The 24,656-nt window shown below is 51.5% G+C and overlaps 1 protein-coding gene across 1 annotated transcript in view; it reads right to left on the bottom strand.

Moving 5' to 3' along the window:
• The window catches only part of KCNK5 (potassium two pore domain channel subfamily K member 5), a 36,459-nt gene extending 17,743 nt beyond the window's left edge, over positions 1-18,716 (bottom strand). Inside the window, exon 1 of the mRNA XM_060021877.1 lies at positions 18,204-18,716. Within this exon, the coding sequence (XP_059877860.1) occupies positions 18,204-18,389 (186 nt within the window). The 5' untranslated portion in view covers positions 18,390-18,716. The remainder of the gene's footprint in view (positions 1-18,203) is intronic.
• Between the last annotated feature and the right edge of the window lie 5,940 nt (positions 18,717-24,656).

The raw sequence follows: 24,656 nt of genomic DNA, 5'->3' as shown, positions 1-24,656 counted from the left end.
GGCCTTTGGAGCAGACACACGTGGGTTCAACTCCTGGCTCCATCGCCCACCAGCAGGTCCCCTGGGGCACGTCCTCTCACCATCTGAGCTTCTCCTTCCGTCTCTGGGAAGCGGGGGGACCGAGACTTCCTTGGGTTGGGGTGCAGATTATGTGAAAATGCACAGCTTGGTGCCGGGCATACAGGATGGGTGGAAAAGTAAACTGGGAAGAACAGGGCGGTGGGGAGGCCACCTCCATTCCAAGGGTTTGTGCCCGGGCACACACCTCCAGAGCTGTGAACACAGAGCTGGCCAGTTGTCACCTGCAATGGTGGTCCTGGCGACCACCACCGGGAAGATCAGGGCTTGGGACGGTACTTATCGCCCCATGACATTCTATCAGGTATCTGCTATCTGGCCTAGAGACTACGGGCTCTGAAGACAGAGATTTCACTCATCCCTCATTCCCAGAACAGAACCTGGCACCAGTAGGTACTCGATATTTGCCAAATGACGACTCAGTCTCCGAGATGTACGCCTTCCACAACCACACTTCCAGGGCATGAAGATGGGCGGAGATGGGTGCTGGTGCTGTATTTAACATGGGTTCTGGCTGGATGAGGTGGGCAGTCCTGGCAGGTGTGGCCACCCGGGGTGATGGCTTTGTGTTTCTCTGCCCAGTGCCTTTTCCTCACCTCACCCCACCCTACCTGTCTGCCAGGCCAGAGCCCCCAGAGGTCCTAGCCCTGGTGAGTCAGCTGCACGGCAGACTTTGGAACCATCAGGATTCCTGAGGAAGGAGGCCGGCAGGCGGTGAGAGGGGGTGCCCAGGATGGGTGTCAGGGTTGAGGGCCACACCCCGGGCCCCATGCATGCCGCTGCTTCGTGGCTTCTCCAGCAGAGGGGGAAAATGATGCTCTGTTCCATAAAGCTCTCCTGAGCCCTGGGAGCTGCCAGCCCTGTTCCTCTGGACACAGACGCCTCCCCTGGGCCCTCTTGCTGGGTTCCTGAGGACAAGGCTCTCCAGCAACTGACACCCCCAGATTCCCCCTCCACGGGATGAAAGCTGCCCGCAGCCTCACCACATTCATCCCATCCGGGTACACCCACACCCTTGGGAGAAGGATGTGGCCAACACCCTCACCTCTTACCCAGCAGAGGACAGCACCCCAGACCACCGTCAAACTGTCTCCACCCAGGGGCCCAAAAGAGGGACCCCTCCATCTGCTCCTTCCCCTCTCCCTTCACCTGCGGCTGGCAGCTCCGGGTAATAAGTAACTGCCCATCCTTGAAGGCTAGGGTTCTGATGATAAGGGATTATTAAGTCTACCCATTTATTATAATTTGTTTGAGACGACCAGATGGTTAAACTGTAAATCTCTTCACTAATGGGAAAAAAAAAAAAGAAAGAAAGAAAAAAAAGAAAAGAAAACAGGCCGGGGGATACTAGGCGCTGGTGTTAATCCCGCATGAGAGGTGGCAGCGGAGTCTCGCCATGCCTATGAAGTAACCCTCCAGGCCTGTTTATTACAAACCACCGCTTCCCCCCCAAACCTGGCCCTGCTGCCTCCAAGCATGACCCAACCCCCATGCCTCTCCACAAAGCCCCCTGCAGACCCTCCTGAGGGCCAACCACCTGTCACAAAACCCTTCCTTATTGTCTGACTCTAACCTAAATCCCCCCGGCTGCAGTCCAAGCCCATTTCCTTTGGTTCAGTCTCCAGCTGGAGACGGACAACAGCTGGTCTCCGTCGTCTCTGGAATAAATTGTACAAGAAACGACCAGCGAAACGGCACAGGCATTTTGGGGTGGATGGTACTCTTTGCAGGGTGGGGAGCCTTCTGCCTCAATGGCAGATCAAATCCCAGATCAAATCTCACCGCTGGAAGACTGAGTCACAACTAGAGACAAGAGCAAAGACAGACCACGATGCTGACAACTTTGAACATCGCGAGGCCGGAGGCAAGGGGGGTTGTGCCCTAAAGTGCAGACTCCCCAAGCCCCAGACAGCCGGACACAGATCTCTCACCACACCAGCTGCACCAGGGGCTCCGGCCACCAAGGCCCCCCCCTGGAGATCACAGGGATGAGATACAAAGGGGATCCCCAAATACAGTGGGAAAGGAACAGAGCCTGATCCATGCAACCGGTGCCCCCCACCCGCCTCCCCTGCCTTCGCTGCCACAAAAGCACAAAGGCACAGCCGCCTCAGCTTTTCCACCCTGCGGGGACAGTCCCCCACCCGCCTCCCATCCCCGGCTGACTGGGGCATAACCAGGCTGAAGCAACAGAGAGCTGTTTTGTGCTGAAGGTATGGAAAAGTACAGCGAGCCCTCCTCGCACAGAGAGGCTGGGCTGAGGTGAGGGGAGCTGGGGTGGGGGGTGGTTAGGAAAACCTCCCATCCTCCCACCTGGGGCCCAGGACCAGGGACAGGCTGGGCCACAGGAAATGGAAACTCTCCCGATGGCGCGTCAGGAAAGTCCTAACTCTGAGGCAGCCCCGTTGTGAAACACGGGAGGCAGAAAGGACCGGGACCAGGCCTTCAACACACACATTCTCTCGCTCCCCTTCAGCCGGGCTGCAACTTTACACAAGAGCATTTTCTAAAGCTGCTTAGTCCCCTAACACCCACCCAGGCTCTGGCAGCCCTCAACCTTCCTAGGAGCGCGCAGCAACATTTGACACCCACGCCTGCACAGCGTTAGCTATTCCTCAGCCCTGCAAGTCATGACCTCAGTTTCATTACTGATCAAACGGGAGTAATGCTGTCTCCCCACCAATTCACAGGGCCATGGGTCCGAAGGCTCAGCAGATGTGAACGTGAAGAGCGTGAAGTAGGTGCACCAGCAGAGCTAGAGATGCCCCTGACTTTGAACTTCTAGTTTCTAAACATCCACTGCCGTTGGGGGTAGGCTTTCCCCCAGCCTCCTGGTGCATTGTGCATGGACGGCGGAGGCTCAGAGACAGGAAAGCAAATGCCACCAGATTTCTAAGTCACGCAAGGGTCAGCAGGGGAGCGAGACCCGCTCCTCAAGTGGCTGCATCCTGCCCCCCTGCAGAACCCAGATTCCCACGAAACACTTTGAGCGGCAGCTGGAGTGGCCACTTCTCAGGCTTGTCTAGGGAGGTCCATTTGCCCTCGCGTCTGCTGAAGATGGCCACCTGGCCTGGGCTACTGTGGGCTAAACCAAAGATCGAGCAGTGGGCTTCCAGGATATGGCCTGCCCTCCGCCCCATGGGTTACCTCCCAGGAAGAGCAGGGGGACAAGAGGACAAGATGGGAACAGGGTTCCCTTCACCTTCCCTCTCACATCGAGGCTCTGGGCATTCCCCTCTTTGGAGCCATTCCTGCCTGATACACATGCCACATCAGGCCAGATACCAGCCCCCAACACCCCTGTACAGATCTACCAACCTAAGTTAACCCAAGGAAAGATGCGACCAGGGTCCTGGGCAAGCTTTTCTCACGTTACGCAGCTCGAAGTCAGGTCGAGTGCTTCCTTAAGAATTTGCCGAGCACCGGCCCTGTGCCCCGATGTGGGCAAAATAAGGGAAGAGCAAGACACAGGCCCTGCCCAGGAGGGCCTTGGGTCTAACAAGAGACAGATAGGCAGATGGGAGGAGTTACAACAACAGAGGAAGACAGCACAAGAAACAGCAGACAAGGCAAGGAAGGCCAGGACTGTCCTTGCTCAATAAACACTCATCTGAGCCTGACGGGACACAGCGGGCAGCGCAGTCAGCAGACCCTGGCCAACCCGCGCTTTCTGTGAACCAGACCGGTGGGGATGCTCACCTCAGAGGAGCCTGCAAGTTTCCCGGGGGGTGGGACGGGGCAACCCCCCCTTCAGGTTCTCGGCACATCACCCTCCCCACTCCAAGGCTGCCGCCAGCTCTGACCTCATCCGCCCCAGAGCAGGATGGAATTTAACTAGGTACCAAGAGAAGCCATGTGCCCTCAGGAACCTCAACAGGTTCCATCAGCACTCTAGCACTGCCCAAGAGAACTCTCTGTGCTGCTGGGACACTATCTGAGCAGTCCCATGTGGCTACTGAGCCCCTGGACTGTGGCCAGTGTGATGGAGGAACTAAATTCAAACTTTATGAATTTTAATTAAAAATTAAACAGCCACAATAGTTAGTAATATCATGTTAAAATTAAATTAATTAGGGACCTGTGGGTGGTAATTACCGTACTGATGCAGTCAAACACAACACATCCTAACATCCTACCTGGGCAGGGTCTGCCTTACCCTGGACCCCTGGATTCACCCAAGCCTTGGCCGTGGTCTGCAACATGCTCTGGGCTCTGAATTACACGCACGGTCCTGGGCTGTCCCAAATCTTTCCTGTGCTTGTGTCTTTTGTCAGTCTAAAAGGCAAGGAGGGCAAAGTCTTCTTGGGCCCCCACAGGAGTCGGAAGAGCTGGATAGACACAGAGGCTAAGACAATACTTGTCCGTGGGCCTCTGGAGGATCCCCTCCCTTGTAGGGGACCCTGAGCCCAACACTGGGGACAGCCCCTGGGACTCCCCCAGCTCTGCCAGGCCTCTCCTGGGGAACCACACTCTCTCCTTGGTGACCATCAGATCGTGTCCAATCTCAAACTTCTTGGTCTGCAGACCGAAAGCCCACCTGGTTTCCCCAGTCTTTGAGACCCTTCCCCTCAAAAGTGTTCAACAGCACTGCTGCCCAGGAAGCCACCCCTCTGGCAGCTAAACTGAAAAATAACATGTTGTTTAGCAGTTTCAGAAGCGACACTAGTTTTCGGAGTATGCGCCGTTAGAACCATGTTTATTTGTGCTTTGTGTACTCACACATTAAAAATAGCCAGTGTAAAAAAAAAAAGAAAAAAAAATAGCCAGTGTAGAAGTGGCTGACGCTATATGCATGCATCTTACCCTTTCAGAAAATTCGATTTCTTTGCTCTAAAAGCAATACAACAGCATTTCGGAAAACTAGGGAAGCAGAGAAAGAAAAGGCATAGATAACCCTGCTTCCCGCCTTCTGTTTTCACGTCGAGTTTCAATTATTCAACGCTAACACAGCGCCATGCATGAAACTAGAGTCCCCCGCTGCCCTCACCCCCGTCTTGTTTTTGTCTCACTTGAAGTCTGGCTCATAGCTCAGCCCCCCTGAGAACACCAAATCGAAGCCCTGGGAACCCACCCCTGCCCCAGGGCCCCAGCAGGTGCCCCTGCTGGTCTGTCTGAGGGTCTCCTATTCCACAGGCCAGAGCCTACCAGGTCACTCAATAAGCAGGGATCAACCTGTGTGCAGTGCAGTGGTGGCTGGGAGTGGAGTGTGTACACAGATGGAAACCGGCTTTGGCAAGCGAAAATTTTAAGACACGTACACAGTGACCCCAACACAGAGCTGGTGGAAGAGACGGGGGGTCTGGCCACAGGCAGCCCTCAGCCCTGGGGCATTCCAAAGAGAGAGGGCGTGCCAAGACTGAGACCTACGAACTCTGAAGCCCTGGCGTCGTGGAGACAGAAACTTCCTAGAGCAGGACTCAAAAGTGTCCCCTCATGACTCAGAAGTTGCCTTGCCCCAGCCCTGGGGAGCCAGTCCTGGGTCCAGACAGGTGCACGCCCGGGGCAGGGGTGTGGGAGGGTAGGGGGAATGCTGACGCACCTCCCCAGGCAACCTATCGACCTGTCCCAACAGAGGGCAGAGCGTCCCCACTCATGTGCCCTGTGCACGTGACGGGCAGCAGGGTGGGGGGCCGTCCCAGAGTGCTTGCTGGGTTGGGGTAGAATCTGGCCAGGCATGGTCCCCATGGGAAGGGCCCGGGGCAGGAGTTTTCCAGATTGGAGGTGGGCGCTGGTAGTCCTGCCTTTGGGCTTTGGGGGCTGGTGGGACAGAGGCCAAAGGAGAGAGAGACACAGCTTCACGGTTGGGATGTTCATTAATCATTACCCTCGTACACAGTGTGAGGTTTGGGATCCAATGGGGCAGTCGAGGGCCTCATGGGAGGGGGAAGGAGTGCAGACAAGGCACAACCCCCAGTGCAATGTGCTCTGACGTGGGGGAGAAGGAGGTGCCCAGAGAATGATGGGGCTCAAAAGAAGGCCAACTCCAGGGTCAGGGGAGCCTTCCCTGGCGGCCCCAGCCTGTGGCAACGTTTCTACCTTGGAGCACACGAGTCCCCTACAACATGCTGCACCCCTATTTAATAATCCTTCATATACACCGCAGGGCCCGGCCCCAACCTCAAAGATAGGGATAATGTCTCATAATTCCCACAACCTTGAACCAGCACTGGGCATACAGCTGGCGCTAAGAGTCTAATTGGCCTTAGTGAACAAGTCCCTGGCGCAGAGAGGGGCAGTGACCTGGCCCAGTCACACAGCAAGTCAGCTGAGCCAGGCCCAGGACCTGGCTCTGTCTTGCAATCCCCAGTCCCTGGGCCACTCATCAGTAGATCTCAGGGCTGCGGCTGGAGTCTGGGGGATGGGGTGTTGAAAAGCTGATAGTCAGGACACCCTCCCTTTTCCTGCTCCCCGGGGGGTGCTGACAAGACATTACCGCATCAGCGCGCTCTGCTCAGCCCACTCAGCACTATCCCTCAGCCAGAGGCAGCCCTTCCACCCGCTGCTCCAAAGGGGGCGGGATGCTGAGGAGGGGAGGGCACCCTTCCAAAGCCAACACTGTCAGGATGCATTCCTCGACCCGGGAGGCAAGAGTTTTATTTGAACAGGAGCTATGGGGAGGGGATGGGGCTGCCGCTCTTTCTCCTCCAGTGGGTCTGAACAGGTACCATCCTGTACCCGGGGGCATGGGAGGAGCAAGAACCTTGCATCAGACTCGAGGAGCACCCAAGCCAAAAATCATCGTTCAAGTCCGTGAAGGGCCTGCCCCGGGGTCCTCAGCAGGCTGCAAAATGGCCAGTCTGTCCCCAGTCACGCAGGCAGATCTGAGCAGCGCTTACACCCCAGGAGAAAGGCAAGACGAAAGCTGTTTCCTCCCAAGGTGCAGACCGCAGCGCTGCTAGGGCTTAGCCCTGGGGAAGCCAAGTCAGGGACGTGTCGCAAGTGTGGGTTTAGCTGCTGGGGCGGTAGCAGGTAATGTGTGGACTCAGACAGGAACCCTATAGCCGAGAGGCAGACTAAACCGCACCTCACGACTCCAGGTCTTTGATTCTTTCTCGAGAGCTCGGTCTCCGGGTCCCCTGACCCACAAACCTTGCAGTGAAGGGTCAGAGCCTGACAGGTCCGTAAGGATGCCAGGGGAACAGGCTGGAGGGCAGGGATGGAGCTGATGGCCTCCGCCCTGAGCTGCGGCACCTACTTCGCTAACGCAGGTTTGTCCCGCTTTAAAACTTTTCACACTGAGAAGAGCAAACAAACCTATATATGGTCAATGCGGTCAGAACAGTGACCAGTGTCAGAACCCACAAAGGCTGAAGAGAGCAGTTCTCAGCGAAGGGTCAGTAAGCATGCACAGCCCGCTTCCGGGGAGCTGGAGCCAACAGGGCCCAAGGAGAAAACTCAGTCTCTAGGAGGGGCTGGTGGCCCAGCACAGGGGAAAGCTGATTTAGGACACCATGGGGTCTAAGTGGGGCAGGGCTCTGGCTCTGGACCCAGAAGGCCTGGGTCCAGGCCACTAACTAGCTGTGTGACCTTGAATAACTTATTCGCCTCAGTTGCCTTATCTGCGAAATGAGTTTCCACGTTGTCTATGGTCCCGCTGCTGGGAGTCCCCAGGGTGTGGGATGGCCCCCACCTGCCTTTCCTTCACCAGGTGCCAGCTGCAGTCACTGCTGTGGTCTGACTGCTGGAACACCTCCCTCCGCTCCACCTGCAGGGTGACTTATGTTATCAGTGGACATAGACCTGAGTTCTTGGTAAAAGTTGAAACGTGCTGGGAGTGTGCAGGGTTTCAGAATGCCTCCCCACCCTCAGGGCATGGCCTCCTGTCTGTAGCTGGGATCAAGGGTAGGGCTCCAGACAGAGGCAAGACCACACAGGGAACAGAGTCCAAATCACTTGGGCTGCTGCAAGGACTTTGGCTCTGAGTCTGGGGGAGAAGCCATGGAGGGTTTTCTGAGTCAAGCGTTCCAATCTCACTCTATCAGGATCCCTGACTGCCGTGGCAGTAATTGACTACCTTTCACCTCCTGTGGCCTCTGCTTCCAGGAAGCCTTCCCTAACTGCCCCACTTAGCTCTACCTACTCCTTTATTGTACTTTCCCCGGCCTGGTGAGCACAGTTACCTTGGAAAAGTTACATAACCTCCCGAGGTCTAGGCCGTGGCTTCAGGGCTCTAAAGGGAGGCTAGTTAGATAACCACTAAGCTCCCTTCAGCCTCCCATTTTATGATTTGCTGCCAGGAGTGGCACCCAGAGCCTGACCCTCCTCCCCCATCCCTGCCAGCCTCCAAGAAACCAGCCAACAACAGCTCCTTGGGCTCAGACACTTGGGGAGCAGGGTCCTGTGATGGGGAAACTCCCTGGGGAGACATCAGACTACTTCTGCCCCAGGCTCTGAAGGGCCTTTCTGAGCCTATGGTTGACGACAACTTCAACCTTTGCCTCTTATTTCAGAAAAACTCACTAGTGCGTAGGAAAGCTGGCACTCAAGGAAAGGGTGTGCTGGGGCAATTTAGGAAATCAGGCCAGTTTAGTGTAAGTGAAGTAAGCGCTCTGCACCCTAACACACATCAAGATTTTGATTTAAAGGCTGTTCAAAAGGGGATTCGAGGTGGGGTAACAGACTTGGCTTGGCGAAGAAAGGCTCTGGACCTGAGCAGGCACAGCTAGTTTAACCCAAGCTTGGTTCTAGAGACGGTCTGTCCCAGCTTCTCACCGGGACTCAGTTTTCCCATATAGCGAAAGGGATGACATTTCACTGCCAGACCTCACAGAGGGCACAGGAAGGCACTTTAGGTGAGTAGGTCTGCAGAGACCCATGGTAAGGCCAAGGGTGGGGATGTGAGGAGGGTGCAAAGCCTGGGTATCTGCATGCCCCTTTGAGGTCACCCAGGTGCTGCAGGCAACACTTCTGCTCCATCCCCTGGTGCCAACGTCCCTAGTCAGCTCTGCCCCAAGGGGTGCGCCATGGAGTAGAAAAGGCCTAATGCCTGCAGGCTGCAGTCATGCCCAAGGGCTATAGGAACACACCCTTCTCCCCTACAAACGGCCTGGCCTTCCCCCTGCTCCGCCCCCCCACCCCCCACCCCTCGTGCCCTCGTGGTTTCTGCGGTACGTGGTCTGAGGACATTCCCTGACAGGCAGGGACGGCTCATCCCCTTCACAGCAGGTCTCAAAACAGGCCTGGGCACATGGTATGTGCCTGGTAAATATCTGCACAAAGGACTGGGTCTCTGCTCTTTCTCAAGTTCCTTGAAAGCAGAAACCACCTACCCTGGGGAGGACAGGCCTGCTAGGCGTGCTCACGCAGACAGGCCTTGTTCATCCCACGGGAAAGGCGTAAGGGGACTCCTGGAGATGAACAGACCCAGAGACGCAGAGCTGTTTGCTCTGTAAAGTCCCTCAAAAGGGAGAAGATAACCTTGAGCTGGTCTTAAAGGTGAACTCGTAGGGCGCCTTCCTCTTGTGTTCTCCTGTGGTCTTCACGCCCCGAGAGACAGATACCATCACTCCTACTTTCTGATGAAGCCAGGGGCTCAGGGCGCAGCTTGCAAAGGCGGTGTGAGTTTAAAGCCTGTGGCTGACCACCAGGCAACTTGGCACCGCCTCGTGAGGCTGGAAGGCTAGAAGGAGGAAATGGGCGTAAATTTTGATAAAGCTGCTCCCCTTCTGTTCTCTGGGGCCAGAGCCCGGCCTGGCTCAATTCACCCAGGTAACCACCTTGACCTGGCAGGAGGCTGGGCCCCTCATGACTAGACTCCAACCCAAAGGTCCACATGAATCTTGGCCTCCCCGTCCGAGCCAGGCGCACCACTGGCCACCCGGGGGCCCAACAGACACATTCTGGGCCAGTCACTTACTGAGCTAGGAACTGGGTAGGGAGACATGGCGCTGCCCACACAGGGCTCCTGCAGTCTAGCTGGGCCTAATTTAACAGGCTCTCCAAGCCTTCTTGAATGAAAGGCTGAACTTACTCCCAAGAAGCAGAGTCCAGAGAGGTGAAGTCTGACCAGGGTCACACAGCACAAACCAGTACTGGGGGGAGAATCAGAATCCGTGTTAGAATCAGCTTTTCCCTGCACAGTGGTTCAGATAAGGGTTTCCCGGCCCCAGCTCCAGCCCCAAGCTCTGGTCACACAGACAAAGGGAGGGGCTCCGCTGTGTCCTCCTCAGCTGCTGTGGCCTACAATACCCCTGGCAGCCCACAGGGCCCGCCACCAGTCTACAGGAACAGCTAAGCTGGCCCTGCCCCCCAGGTAAGCCCCTCCCCACACAGCTTCTAGCCTAGCCTGGGGGCAAGGCTCTCCCTAATGGGAGGTGTCAGCTAGGCAACCTTAGCCAGATTACAGTGGCCATGGGAGGTGACAACAGCCAGAAGTACACAATACTGCCTAAATAGTTCGGCAGGAAACCCAAATATTTAGCTAGGAGGGGAAAAACAGAATGGACACTTCAAAGGCAATCCAAGGGACCTGGCCAGCAAGGGCCTATTGAGAGGGGAGATGGGTGGTGTCTGGCCCCAGGGAGAGCACAACTCTGACCCCACATCCTGTGTGACCACCCTCCGGGGATGGTACCCGTGAGGCCACCTGGACCCAGGAATCCTCTGGAAGGGAAGAGTTTTAACAAACGCCTGGGATAAGCCAGGACTGAGCAGAGAAAGCCTGGTCCCCTTTCTGCAGAGGAGGGAGCAGGGCTCTGCTGGAAGGGAAGAGGAAATACACCTTCCACTGAGGGAGGGGCTGGGTGAATGTGCAGGAAATGGAAAATGGTGGGGACTCCACCAGGAGTTTTGGTGGGTTTTATCATCTGTGTCTCCATCTGTGTCTCCCTGTGGGGCTTGAACTGGGCGTCAGGAACAGCACCACCCCACCCCCGACCCTAGAGAGACGGGGTGTCAGAGAACAGCTAACACAGCAAATCACCAGTTGCACGTGTCAGGCACTCAGTCAAATGTGGATTCTGCAGGCATGAGGGCAATACTGAACTATTGTCCCATTTCACAGACTAGGAGACTGACTTGCTCCAGGCCCCGAGGCTAAGTAATCAGCCAGCCACACAGAGAACCACCCGATGCACCCTAAGGCTCTGAAGATACCATTTTCCCACCTCTAGGCCTTTGCTGCTTGTTTTCGCCACCTTTCTGGCTCACATCGAGCAGAATGGTTCAGAGTGTGGGCTCTGGGTTCAAATCCACATTCTTCCACTTCCTAGCTGTACAGCCTCGGGCAAATGAGTGAACTAGAACTATCCATCCTGTTGCTCCTGCCCGGAGGTGGTGCTGGTAAGAGTACCTCCAGCAAAGGGCTGCTGTGAGGATTATGAGACGATGCACATAAACAGTTCCCACTGCCTGTGGTGAAGCAAGTGCTCAGTAACCGTTAGCTGGAACCACCCCCACCTCCGGCCCCCAATCCCTGCCCACTCCCATCACTTCTACCTCCTGGCTCTACCTCCACTCCTGGTCAGGCCCCAAGGCTCTGCAGTCAGCAAGGAAGGGTGAATTTTAGCCTCTGGCTAGCCATGTAGCCCTGGGCAAACCCCTTGGCCTCGGTTTCCTAGACAATGGGCAGAGAAGTAACACCTCACCCACAGGACAGGTTCAACAGGTAAAGAACCAGCCTGGCACATGGGAGGTACGCAGCAGAGAGCTCCCAGGGGCTGCAGCTCACACCACCCATTCCTCCTGGCTGCCTCAAATTCCCCCTTCTTTAAGCTCGAGAGCAGAAATTAATCTCTCAACAGTACATGCTTGGAAGCTCCAGGTGTACCTACCAATGTCAGGTAACAAGCTCCTCACCTGCTTTCTCTAGAGTAGGGGCTCTCTGAGGGCAGGGGCTATGTTTTGTTCAGAGCCAGATGCCCCACAGGCCACAGGGTTCTACAGGTCTCAGGAAACAGGAATCGAATCCTCTGAGGCCCTCTGACCCTCGTCCATCTCTCCAGCCTCACCATATGCAACCCATCACTGGGCACCAGGACTACATTTTTCCTCATTTCACCACTGTGGCCCTGTTTCTCTCCCCAACTAGACTGAGCTCCCGAGGGCTAAAGCCCCACCTGGTTTCTGAGGCTTCAGTGCACACGGAAGGGACAGCTGGCAGGGAGGGACCCCTCTGTGATCCCCTAACTTTGCCCAGGTCTCTGAGGTTTGGGGGCCAGATTAACTGCTCACAAAAAGCCGAGATGCCTCAGGCAGAGCTGTACGGAGCTGGAGCACACTACCGCACTGTTACCTACAGAAGCAAAGAAGGTACAATCTGGGAAGGTCATCAAATGGAGGGGACCCAGACCTGGACCTCCCAAGGGGTTCATGGAAGGAAGACAGAGGTACCCTAACAGCAAGCTGGGTGTGAGGGAGTGCGGGTGGGCTCTTTTGGGGGAGGTGCTGTGAGCTCTGTGGGCTTTTGGGCAAAGACCCACACTCCAACACATTGGAAGGAGAAAGGGAGGAGGCATCCTTATCAGAACACCCATAGGGTGAAACGATCAGCCCACAGAAACAGCCGATAATTTAGAGTAGAATACTCTACTTCTTTTAAGTTGCAAACAGCTGTGAAGGAAGAGGAAACTTTCTGAAATGCTGTTCACTCCCCTACTTGAAAATTGCAAAAATTTGGTGAGTTCAAATTCTTTGGCTAAACCCAGAGAGCTTCGTCATCTGGCCCTCACCCCTCTGCCCCCTGGCTGCAATACAGGACCATCGTGCAGTTTTACACCTCCCTGAGGGCTGCAGTGAAGAAAGGGCCACCATCCTATCCTCCCTTCTCTCTCCAGCTTTTTAAAAAGGTGGTTGATATACACCTAGACGTGGAACTGCTGGATCATATGGTAGTTCTATTTTTAATTTTTTTAAGGAACATGGTCTTCCTTAGTGGACGCACCATTTTACACAAAAAGACAGATACTGTACGATTCCACTTATAAGATACCTGAAGTAGTCAACTTCACAGAAACAGAAAGTAGAATGGTAGTTACCAGGGCCTGGGGAGAGGGGGAGAGGGGAGTTGTTTAACGGGTCTAGAGTTTCAGTTTTGCAAGTTGAAAAAATCGTGGAGATCTGCTTCACAATAATGTGAATATACGTAACACTACTGAACAGCACTCAAAAAAGGTGAAGGAGGTAAACTTTGTTATGTATTTTTCACTATAATTAAAAAAAAAAGTCAGTTGACCTTTCTCCTGCACTAAGGTCTTCCTGACTCTATGCTCACCACACTTGTGCGTGGATGGCCCCATCACACAGTAGGGGCATCTGGGAGGTGAGTGGCAGCAGCAGCTAACGCGTGATGAGCCTTGCTGTGTGCCAAGCACTGTTCTGAGCAACCTGTGAGGGTGATATGACGGCATGACCCAGTGCCTGGAGGGTGACTCTTTCAGCAACAGAAAGGGGCCTGCAGTAGCGAGGTGAGTGGCACGTGAACAAAGATCCCTGCGGAGGGCAGCGTGTCCTTTTATCCGTGTCAACCCACCCTTGTGGGGAGGATCGACAGGTCAGGGCTCCTCCACTTATTCCAGGGGTTCAGAGGGACTCTCAGCAAAATCCCCAAGGGGATTCCCCTCTACCTTCTCCGCTCCCCAAAAGGAACACCAGAAGGTGAACCTATTGCCCACGCCTACCTCATCTGACCTCTCTCTATCACCCCAGTTCAGGCCAGTCAAGTGGTTCCTGAGGTACCACTAAGATCTAGCATCTCAATTTGTACAAAGACTCTCTTGGGGGTTCTGTCTCAGCAGCCCGGCTGTTCCCCAAAGCCTGGTACTTCCCTGCCCCCCCACTCCCCCCACCCCACAGACATAAAGAGTTCAGAGGCTGAGGCCAACCTAACAGCAAACAACCAAGTTCAAGATGAAAGCTCTTGACCTGGGGTCACAGCCAGCCAAGCATGGCATCCAAAACCAGAGGATTGTGTTTCTTTTAAATGCCAGACTATAAATAGAGCAAAACCTGAGGAAAATACTTAGAAGCAGCAGTCATCACCTCCCCTACACCCCCTCCTATAGGACTCCCCCCGCCCCCACTAGAACATTTCAACACTTGCTAATCTCTGCCCTCAATAAGCCTCTATTACTGTGCCATCTGTAATCATCCTAAGGGCTCTAGTAAAACTCTCAAAACGATTCAATAAAAATTCACCTTAACTGTTAAAACTAACCAGAGTAGTTAACTAAAGCAGATTTATCGATTTGAGAATCGTTTTGTTTTGACTGCCCTCAACTTTGAGCGGAACATAAATAAGAAAATGAGCCTTTAGGAAGGAACCTCTTTCTTCTATTTCCTTTCAAAAACCCAACTTCTCCACTTTCCATTTCTGCAGTCTTAGACAGTGAGAGTTCAATTTTGAATGAATGACCCAGAGGCCTCCGTGATTCTGGATAATCAAAAGATCTATTGTGTTCCCTTTACATACAAAGGCAGTTAAGTGAACCAGCGCGCTTTCCAATTGCCAGCAAGGTTTGAAACAAAAGAGGTTTTCACGTTAACCCTCGGTTCCCCCCAAAATTCAAGTCATGTGCCCCGTATGAGCATTTTGGTCAGATGTAATTTAACTACATGATCCATAGTTATATTTCTTTAAGTTTTAGGAGGAGGATTGGCGTTAATAACAGGATGTCAGAACCTCAAAATTGGAATTAGCCTTATTACTAGGGACTGGAACATGTGTAGGGGAGTACGAAGGGCCCAGAAAATAAAAGGAGAGAGGTCTGGCACACACGGAAAACCTCAGAATAGGACAATGCAGGTTAGAGGCCAGCAGGATCAAAGAGGCTTCTGGGAACAGGTCAGCTACATGCGCAGTTTAAGAAAACCCAATGAGGGATGGGGTGTGCCAGCGAAAGGCAGGGCTTGGGGCGACCCCTACCGCACCCCCAAAGGAGAAGTGGGGCGGGGTGGACTGCTGCTTATTTCGGTAAGGGAGGAGGTGTGGCTCAGCCAGGCACAACACAGGAGACACCTGCGTGCCCATGCCTGTTCTAGGGGAAAGAGAAAATAGAATTTCCCAGCAGACCAGAGAGTCCAGCTGAACCAATTTACTAAGCTCACTGACAGACGCATCATTCAATAGCTTCACATGCCTAAGGGGGAGGGCAAGGGTGTACGAGAAGCAGGCTCTGGAGGCGGACTGCCTGGGTCCCACCCCAGCCTGTGCCCTCCTGGTAACTCCCCTGGGCTTCAGTTTCCTTATCTGAACACGTAAGGGTGCTGTAAAGAGTACCCGACTAATAAAGCACCTAGCAAGTTGCCCTAGTCAACGTGTCCTCAATGTGCGAGCAGAGGGAGGCTGGCACTCCTCAGTTTCGCCTATACACACCCAACGCCTAACGCTTCCACTTCACTTGACCCTCACCAGACCCCCATTTTGCATATGAGGAAAGAGACGCAAAGTTAAATGGTCTGATGGGTAAATGGCCAAGCCGGATGGCAAAACCAGCCTGCGCCCTCTCATAAAATGCCGATGACCCCCTACAGCGCCCAACACGCTAGGCGCTCGGTCAATGCCAAATCCCCTTGTGGGAGCCTCTGCAATTTAGGAGGAGGCTGGGGGAGTCGGTCACCAGCACCTGCAGGAGCAGGCTTGAGAGCAAAAGGGTTCAGGATGGTTCTGAAGGCAGGAAGGAGGGGCGGCCACGTGGTCCGAGGCCAATGGGGCGCTGAGCCTTTGAAAGTCAGCCTCCGCCTCAGTTCAACCACAGCATGAACAGGGAGGAAGCACCTGACAACTCAGGGACTATTTCCAAAGATCTAAAGAAAGGTGCCTTAACTCCCTTTCTCACGCCTTTGAAAGTACACACACAATTTCCACTCTAAGAAAAACCCCAACCCAGGCTGCACCCCACCCCCTTCCAACAGCCTTTGTGGGGGGTGGGCCCCTACCCCAGGAATTCCCAACTGAGGGACTTTCTTTAGGATTACAAAGGTGATTATTCAGAACCTGATAAAACACAGAACTCAGTGGAAAATGCAGGAGCAGCCAGATGGGAAAGAAGATTTTTGAGTTTCATTTTTCCTTAAACCAATTTCCTGTGGCCTGCAGCAGTGCCCCAAGTCCCAGATCAGCAAGCGAAGCCAGGCAGGTTTCTGCAGACTGAAAGTGATGCTAGCGAAATGCTTCCACTGGTTCATTCTCATTTCTGGGGTTCTTCCTGTGAAGGGAGGGGATTCGCCAAGTTGCAGATGGCTTGAGAGGTTGGCTGGGGATGGGGACAGGCCTGTCCATAATCACCTCCAAATCAGACTGGCCTGATACCCAAATCCTTTTCCTAAAGCTACCTGCCGGCTTTTGGGGGGTAATCGCTGGCGGGTTTAAAAGGACCTCAAAATACCAGGCATCTTGCTTGATCCTTAAGAAAGCTTAAGACACCTTAAGAAAGCTGCCTAACCTCCAAAGCTATAACCACCAGCTGCACCCGGCTGCCTCACCCCGACCCCCCCCCCTTTTCCCTTCTCCTCATGTTTTGAACTTTATTTTCCCACATTCAGCCTTGAATTCTTTCCTTCCTTCCCCTGCAGTAGCGGAGAAGAGGCAAACACTTCGAGGGCAGCTCGATTCTTTATCATCCCCGCCTGCCTTCTTCCCCCTCTAAACAAAGCCCTGGAGCCAAGTAAACAGCAACGCGTTCTCCAGAGGAATTGTTTCCTCAAGGGAAATTATAAAGTGACCCTCCCTCCCCAACACACACACACAGGGCAGACACCCATCTCAAGGAAGGCAGAGCTGCCCAGAACTCCTGCTATCAGGAGCTAAAACACCCTACTCCCTTCCGAAGCTCATACTCCCACCAGCCTCACCTACCAACGGCCCCCGCCCTGGGAACTGCTCCCGGACAGGAGGGTCCCCACTAAAATCCAACACCCAACCTTCTGGCCTAAACCTCCCCTTCTACTGGCTCCTAAGAGGACACGTCTTTATTTGCCCGGCTGCTAGCAGGCACCTATATGCTCACCTGTGGGAATGTCTGTCGATGTGGGGACAAAAAGGGGGCACCACAGGCGAGATACCTACACATTTCTTCCCATTTTGCATACGGGCTGTTGAGGCCAGAAAAATGAGAGACAACTACACAGCCATAAAGGACTGGGGAGCCGCAGCAGTTTAAAGATTGTTTCTCATCAAACTTCCTTTCTGGCATCTTTTACCCCAAGAGAAATGTAACACCTTGGACAATATCTCTACTCCACCTCACAACCTAGAGCCTTCACGGGCTCTTATCCAGGTCTGGTCGTTCCACTGGAGGGAGGCCATCCCTGCAGGCCAAGAAGCGTGAATGGTTGAGGCCAAGAACCTTCGAGAAACTGGGGTAGAAGTCTTCGATCCCCAAACAAGCCCCACAGTTTATCCACGTGAGATCAATGCCATCCATAGGGCATATGAACCAATGCCAACATGGAGGAGAAACTCTCCCACAACCTCCCATTCTATACAACCTCTCTGCCCGCCGCCCCACCCCCATCCCGCCCTGTCCCCCGAAAAGGGGCTCTCCGGGTGTTGTTCTTTTGTTCAACCTGTTACTCTCACAAAGTTGAACTCCGAGCCCTTCGGGGATGTCTCCGCGAGATAAGCTTTCCCGGAAGCCTGCGCGCGTCCCCAGCATTCTAGCCACCAGCCCGCATCCCGGGGGCTCAGGCCCGACAGAGCCCCGGACCCCCCCGCGCTCCCGAGCCCTGCGGGGGCGGGGGAGCCTCGCGCCACTCCGCCGGGCTGGTGAAGAAACGCCGAAAAAAGCCGGCCGGGTGCCGCACTTGGCCCCGGAGCTGGGAGGTAGAGACGCGAAGAGGCGGCACCCGGCGGGTCTCCTGAACTCTGGGAGCGTCTCCAAGGAAAGACAAACGCCTTTATCCGCCCCACAGCCTCCTCCAACCAGGGAGGTACCCGCACACCCACACCGAGCCACTGCGGGCCCTGGTTCACCCGGGGGTCAAGCCTAAGTTCTTCCCTCCGGACAAACTGGGTTCCAAAGTCTCCGCGCGCGTGGGAGACTCCTGCGCCCACGGGTGAACGGCAGATTCCAGCAGTCAAACTCATGGGGAGACATCCTCCCCGGTCACCCCGGGACCACCCACAGGGAGTGAGGGTTATCCAAAGCTGCGAGGCGCTCCCCTTCAGAACTTCTAAACCTCCAGCTCACCTGCAGAATCTTGTCCAGGCCCTCCTGGCCCAGGCACGGGAACTCCTTGAGCAGATGCAGTTTCTGCGTATAGTAGTTTTTCTTGGCCTCTTTCCAATGCGGCTCCTCCAGCACCTCGAAGATCGCCGCCCCGATGGCCAGGTAGAAGATGATGGCCGAGGTGAGCAGAGGGCCCCGGTCCACCATGGCTCCCGAGAGGCCACCTCCTGGAGAATGAGAATGCCTCAGCTAACCCCAGCGGCTCCCGGTCTCACCCGCCCTCCAGCCTCTGGAAACAGCTGTTTGAATTTGGAGCTCCGCATGCGCAGTGCCCCGTTCAACCCGGCGCCGCTCCACCGACACAGTTGCCCCTGCAAGTTGGCCCACTGAGCGCAGGGAACTGTGCGGGACCTCCTCACGCGGGCCAGAGGTGGGCGGACACCAAGGGGGCCGAGGGGGCACCCTGGACCGCGGGAGCTAAAGCAGCTGGGTGAACCCAAGGCCGAACTCCCGGAGACACGTGCGCCGCTTCTCCGCGCGCCACAACAGTGTGCGCCGCGCCCGCCTCCGCGCGCCTCTTTAACCCGGGCCTGTTGCGCTCTGCCCGTGGAGGAGGGGCCCGATGAGGGCCCGCCCCCGTGCAGGCCCCGCCCCGTGCAGGCCCCGCGGCTGGTTCCAGAGTTACCGCTAGGTGCGCGCTGGAAGCAGTTGCGGACCATGTTCGCTCCCCCAGGGCCGCCGCCAGGGTAGGCTACGCGCCCCGCATGCTCGGAGGCGTTGTGGTCTCTTGACTCACGTTTCTTACTAGTGATGGTGTATTAACTAAAATGAATGTGTACCTAATGACTGGGGTCAGGAAGTTATTGCTATTGTTATTTTCATTATAAGCCAGTTTTCATTTATTGATGTTTCTGCCAAGAAAGTTTGATTCTCGGTCTTTCTGCCTCACACACCTTCCTGTAAGACTGGGGAAAGGACATTAGAAAGGGACCGGAGAAAGTCAGAGGATATTAGGAACTAAACCAGTCACAAAGGTGTGACTCCTTCCTCTCACCCCAGCCTCACCTGCCCTGGTGAACATCTGAGAAAGAGCAGTCAGAGGCAGCACTGTTCATATCCCTCCCCACAAACGCACTGCAATTCTACAAGAAACACTTGATGTCTTTCATACTCCCAAGCATATTTAAAATTGCAAACACCCTGCCCCAGACACATAAACACACACACTCACATACACACACACTCCTTATCCCCCTTGTTGGTCTTATTTTCCTCCTGGCAATAAATTCCCTCTAATATAAAACACTAAAATGATGACAGCTCGGGGGTGGAGTCTGGATTGTTTGATGACATATCCCCAGTGCTTGTTATATAGCAAACACTCAAATATCTGTGCAGTGGAGTGAATAAATTCATGAATTTGTCAAAGACATATTTGTCAAAAGCACACACCCAATGGAAGTCCTAGCCAGAGCGCTTAGGCAAGAAAAAGAAATAAAAGACATCCAAGCTGGAAAAAAAAGAAGTAAAATTGTCACTATTTGCAGATGACATGATATTATTTATATATAAAAAACCCTAAAGATTCCATCAAAAAACTGCTAGAACTAATTAACAAATTTAGTAAGGTTTCAGGATACAAAGTCAATATACAAAATATGTTGTGTTCCCATACACTAATAATGAACTATCAGAAAGGGAAATAAAGAAAACAATTCTATTTATTGCATCAAAAAGAATAAAATACCTAGGAATAAACTTAACCAATAGGGTGAAAGACATGTACACTGAAAACTGTAAGACATTGATGAAAGAAACTGAAGAAAACACAATTAAATGGAAAGATATCCTGTGCTTATGGATTGGAACAATTAATATTATTAAAATTTCTGTAGTACTGAAAGCAATCTCCAGATTCAATGCAATCCTTACTGAAATTCCAATGGCATTTTCCACAGAAATAGAACAATCCTAAAATTTGTATGTAACCACAAAAGACCCAGAATAGGCAAAGCAATCTTAAGAAAGAAGAACAAAGCTGGAAGCAACACACTTCCTGATTTCAAACAGTATTACAAAGCTATAGTAATCAAAACAGTAAAGTATTGGCATTACAAGCAACTTATGAATCAATGGAACAGAAAAGAGAGCCCAGAAATAAACCCACAAAATTAACATGGTCAATTAATTTACAATAAAGGAGTCAAGGATATACAATGGGGAAAGGATAGTCTCTTCAATAAATGGTGTTGGGGAAACTGGACAGCCACATGCAAAAGAATGAAACTAGACTACTATCTTATACCATACACAAAGATTAACTCAAAATGGATTAAAGATTTGAATATAAGACCTGAAACCATAAAACTCCTAGAAGAAAACATAGGTGGTAAGCTCCTTGACATCAGGTCATAATTTTTTGGATCTGACTCCAAAAGCCGAGGCAGCAAAAGCAAAAATAAACTGGTGGGACTACATCAAACTAAAATGTTTCTGCACAGCAAAGGAGATCATCAACAATGAAAAGGCAACCTTTTGAATCAAGAAAATGTTTGCAAATCATGTATCTGATTTGCAGATATTTGCAGATATTTTATATATCCAAAATATATAAAGAACTCATACAATTCAATATCAACAAGAACAAACAATTCAATTAAAAAGTGGACAGAGCATCTGAATAGACATTGTTCCAAAGAAGACATACAGATGGCCAACAGGTACATGAAAAGATGCTTAACATCACTAATCATTAGAGAAATGCAAATCAAAACCACAGTGAGATATCACCTCACACCTGTCAGAGTGGCTATCATCAAGAAGACAACAAATAACAAATGTTGGCCAGTATGTGGATAAAAGGGAACCCTGTGCACTGTTGATAGGAATGTAAATTGATCCAGCCACTGTGGAAGACAGTATGGCTGCTCCTCAAAAAGTTAAAAATAGAACTACCATATGATCTAGCAATTCAATTTCTGAGTATTTATCCAAAGAAAATGAAAACAATAACTCGAAAACATACATGCATCCCCATGTTCATTGCGGTTTACAATAGCCAAGACATGGAAACAGCCAAAGTGTCCACTGATGAACGAATGGATAAAAAAATTGTGGTATATATATACAATGGAATACTAAAATTGAATACATAAGAGGAAGAAATACAAAAAAAAGAAAGAAATCTTGCCATTTGCGACAATATGGATGGACTTTGAGGGCATTATGCTAAGTGAAATAAGTCAGACAGAGAAGACAAATACCATATGATCTCACTTATATGTAAAATTTAAAAAAAAAAACCTAATAAACTCATAAATACAGAGAACAGATTGGGGGTTGCCAGGGATGGGGGTTGAGGGTTGGGTGTAGGAGGTTAGAAAATACAAACTTTCAACTATAAAATAAGTAAGTTCTGGGGATGTAATGTACAGACAGCATGGTGACTATAATTAAATAATACTGTACTGCATATTTGAAAGTTGCTAAGAGAGGAAATCTTAAAAGTCTTCATCACAAGAAGAAAAAAATTTTTGTAACTGTGTATGACACATGTCAACTGGACTTATTATGGTGATCGTTTTGCAACACATACAAATATCAAATCATTATGTTGTACATCTGAAATGAATATGTTATATGTCAATTATACCTGAATTTTAAAAATTAACCAAATTTATCTTTTAAAAGCACAAACAATAAAACAAAACAAAAAACACTCACCTGGGATATTTCTCACTCACCTTGCTACCAAGGGTTCGTAAACCTGAGGCCACAATACATCCTTTCCATGCATCTTAAGCAGGGCCTGTCATTCCATCCACTTTGCAGTGAGGAAACTGAAGCTTGGGTGGGTTAGTTTGTTCAAAGTCTCTCAACCAGCAACAGCCAGAAGTTGGGGAGGGGGCACACTCCCTCCAGCACTCGTATCAAAGGCTGGCCCTGACCCTGGTGCCTCTGTGTGGGCAGGTAGAGCAGCGGGCTGTGCACTGACCCCTGGCCAAGGCCTTTTCTTTTTTTTTCCCATTGCGGGATGGGGAGTCTTCCTTGGGGGCTGGGGGATGGTATCTGTGGTATCTCCAAATCAGGCTGGAGCCCAGGGACTAGGGATGCAGGTTTGAAGGAATGATCTGGGTTTGCAGATGTTTCTGTCTCTCCTTTGTGGCACCACGTGTGTCCCCTGGAGCCTGGGGCAGGAAGCTGGGAAGCCCCAGGTTTCCTAATTCTGCATTCCTGAAGACTTCAGGGCCCTCTTCCTTAACCCCTGCCCACCTCCTACAGCTCTGCACTGTGACTCTCCAGTCCTCAGCCTGTAGGGAGACCAGGCTTCTGTCCCAGACCCCCCTCTCTAGATAAAGTCAGGGACTGTGGTGTGAACAGTTCATCCAGCATGGGGTGGGGGCAGTTTGAGAGGCCACAGGCTCTCTTTGTTTGCAAAGTTCTCTCCCATTCCTCTCCTACCTCCAGTCTGCGTTCTCTTCCTAAGAAAATAAAGGGCCTCTTCCTATTTCAGTCTCACTGTCTCACAGAAACACTGCAGGAGACTCTGGGATGAATTGGGTTTTATTTGAAGTTTTTATAATTTCAGCTTTATCTTTCCACATTGCCTACTTCTCCATTCCCTGACCCCTTCCTCTTTTTGCCCCCTCAATGTCACGTTCATTCTCCTCACCCTCTCCTTCTGTGGCCCCATTCCTTCCCTTCCCACATTTTCCCAACCCCCTTAACCCAGCTCTCCGTTCTCCCTGCTCCTGCCTCCCTTGCTTTCCTTTGGCTCCTTCTGCGTTGGATATTCTCCTCCCCTCCTCCGCCCTTTCCCTCACTCCCTGGCCCTATCCACACTTTTGGATCAACAGTTTCCGATGGAGATCAGGAGATGTGCCCATTCTCTGCACAGCAGCCAGTGGGGGCTTTGGGAAATATAAACTGTACCGAAACAAATGAACGTCTGGACAATTTGAGCCTCAGGGACAGAAGAGGAAAAAGGTGTATTGGGGGAGGGGGTGTATTCTCTTAAACGGCTAATAAATACATTCCAATGACTTTATTATTATGCTTATGGATGGCAATCACTCCGGAGCGCCATCTTTTGAAAGGCAATCAGCTTTAAGAATGATTGAGTTTCACCTTGGTAGCAACACATCACTAGACTCAGCTGGTTCCCAGGTGAGAAACTGGCACAGCAGATGAGTTATTTTCTCCAAGGCCGTGCTCCCAAGCTCTGGCCGCAAAAGGATCCTTACCCACTTTCGTCATTTCTTCCTCGGTTCAATTAGGTGAAGGGTTTATCCTCTTGGTGAATGAATGGCTTGATAATCCTTTCATAATGTTGAGACATTTACTGTTTTACTTCTGTTTAAGATTATTTCTGTTGTATTCTATTCAGGAATTTCAAAGGGAATAATCCCCTTCTGAAATTCATGGCTGATCTAAGGAGGCATATAAAAAGCCATTAAAAGAATAAAGTGGTTCAACATCACCTGAAAACCTTGTTTCCTTAAAAAAATAATTTAAAAAATGAAAAAGAAATCTTTATAGCTCTCAACTCAAAAGGTCAAAAGATTATATTTTCATTTTTGTTCTTTTTTGCTTGGAAGAGAGACAGTTTTAAATGCCTTATAAAATAGCTTGCATTACGAAAGATTATCAGTTAATTTATAAACTTGCTTTGTTTCTAATGGATCATTTGGAAACCTGGGGAAAGTATCTGTTAAATTTTCATGTCTACAAATCCTCTGCTAATTCAATTAGAAAGGTTTCTGAGCAGTAAATTCAAGGTATGTGATAAGGTTACCTTCAAGTTTTATACCAGGAAAAATAAAATAAAATAAAATCACTGTGCAAAATGAAATCTCAGAGCCATATAGTTGCAGTAAAAAAAAAAAAAGTAATGAAAATGGTATACACATATAATGGAATATTATTCAGCCTTAAAAGAGAAGGAAAGCCTGTCATATGCTACAACATGGATGAACCTTGAGGACATAACACTAAATGAAATAATCTAGTTACAAAAAAGACAAATACCGCATGCTTCCACTTATATGAGGTATCTAAAGTGGTCAAACTCTTGGAAAAAGAAAGTGAAATAGTAATTGCCAAGGCTGGGGTGAGGGGAATAAAGAATTATTCACTGGGCTTCAATTTTGTGAGATAAAAAAGTTCTAGGGGACTTCCCTGGTGGCGCAGCGGCTGAGAATCCGCCTGCCAATGCAGGGGACACGAGTTCAATCCTTGGTCCGGGAAGATCCCACATGCCATGGAGCAACTAAGCCCGTGCGCCACAACTACTGAGCCTGAGCTCTAGAGCCCGAGAGCTACAACTACTGAGCCCACAAGCTATAACTATTTAAGCCCACATGCCTAGAGTCCGTGCTCCACAACAAGAGAACCCACCGCAATGAGAAGACTGCGCACTGCAACGAAGAGTAGCCCCAGCTCGCCACAACTAGAGAAAGCCTGTGAGCAGCAACG

Source organism: Delphinus delphis, chromosome 10 (genome assembly GCF_949987515.2).
Source record: "Delphinus delphis chromosome 10, mDelDel1.2, whole genome shotgun sequence".
Lineage (NCBI taxonomy): Eukaryota > Metazoa > Chordata > Mammalia > Artiodactyla > Delphinidae > Delphinus > Delphinus delphis.
The sequence above is the reverse complement of the archived record's forward strand: the minus strand, read 5'-3'. Positions and strand labels throughout refer to the sequence as shown.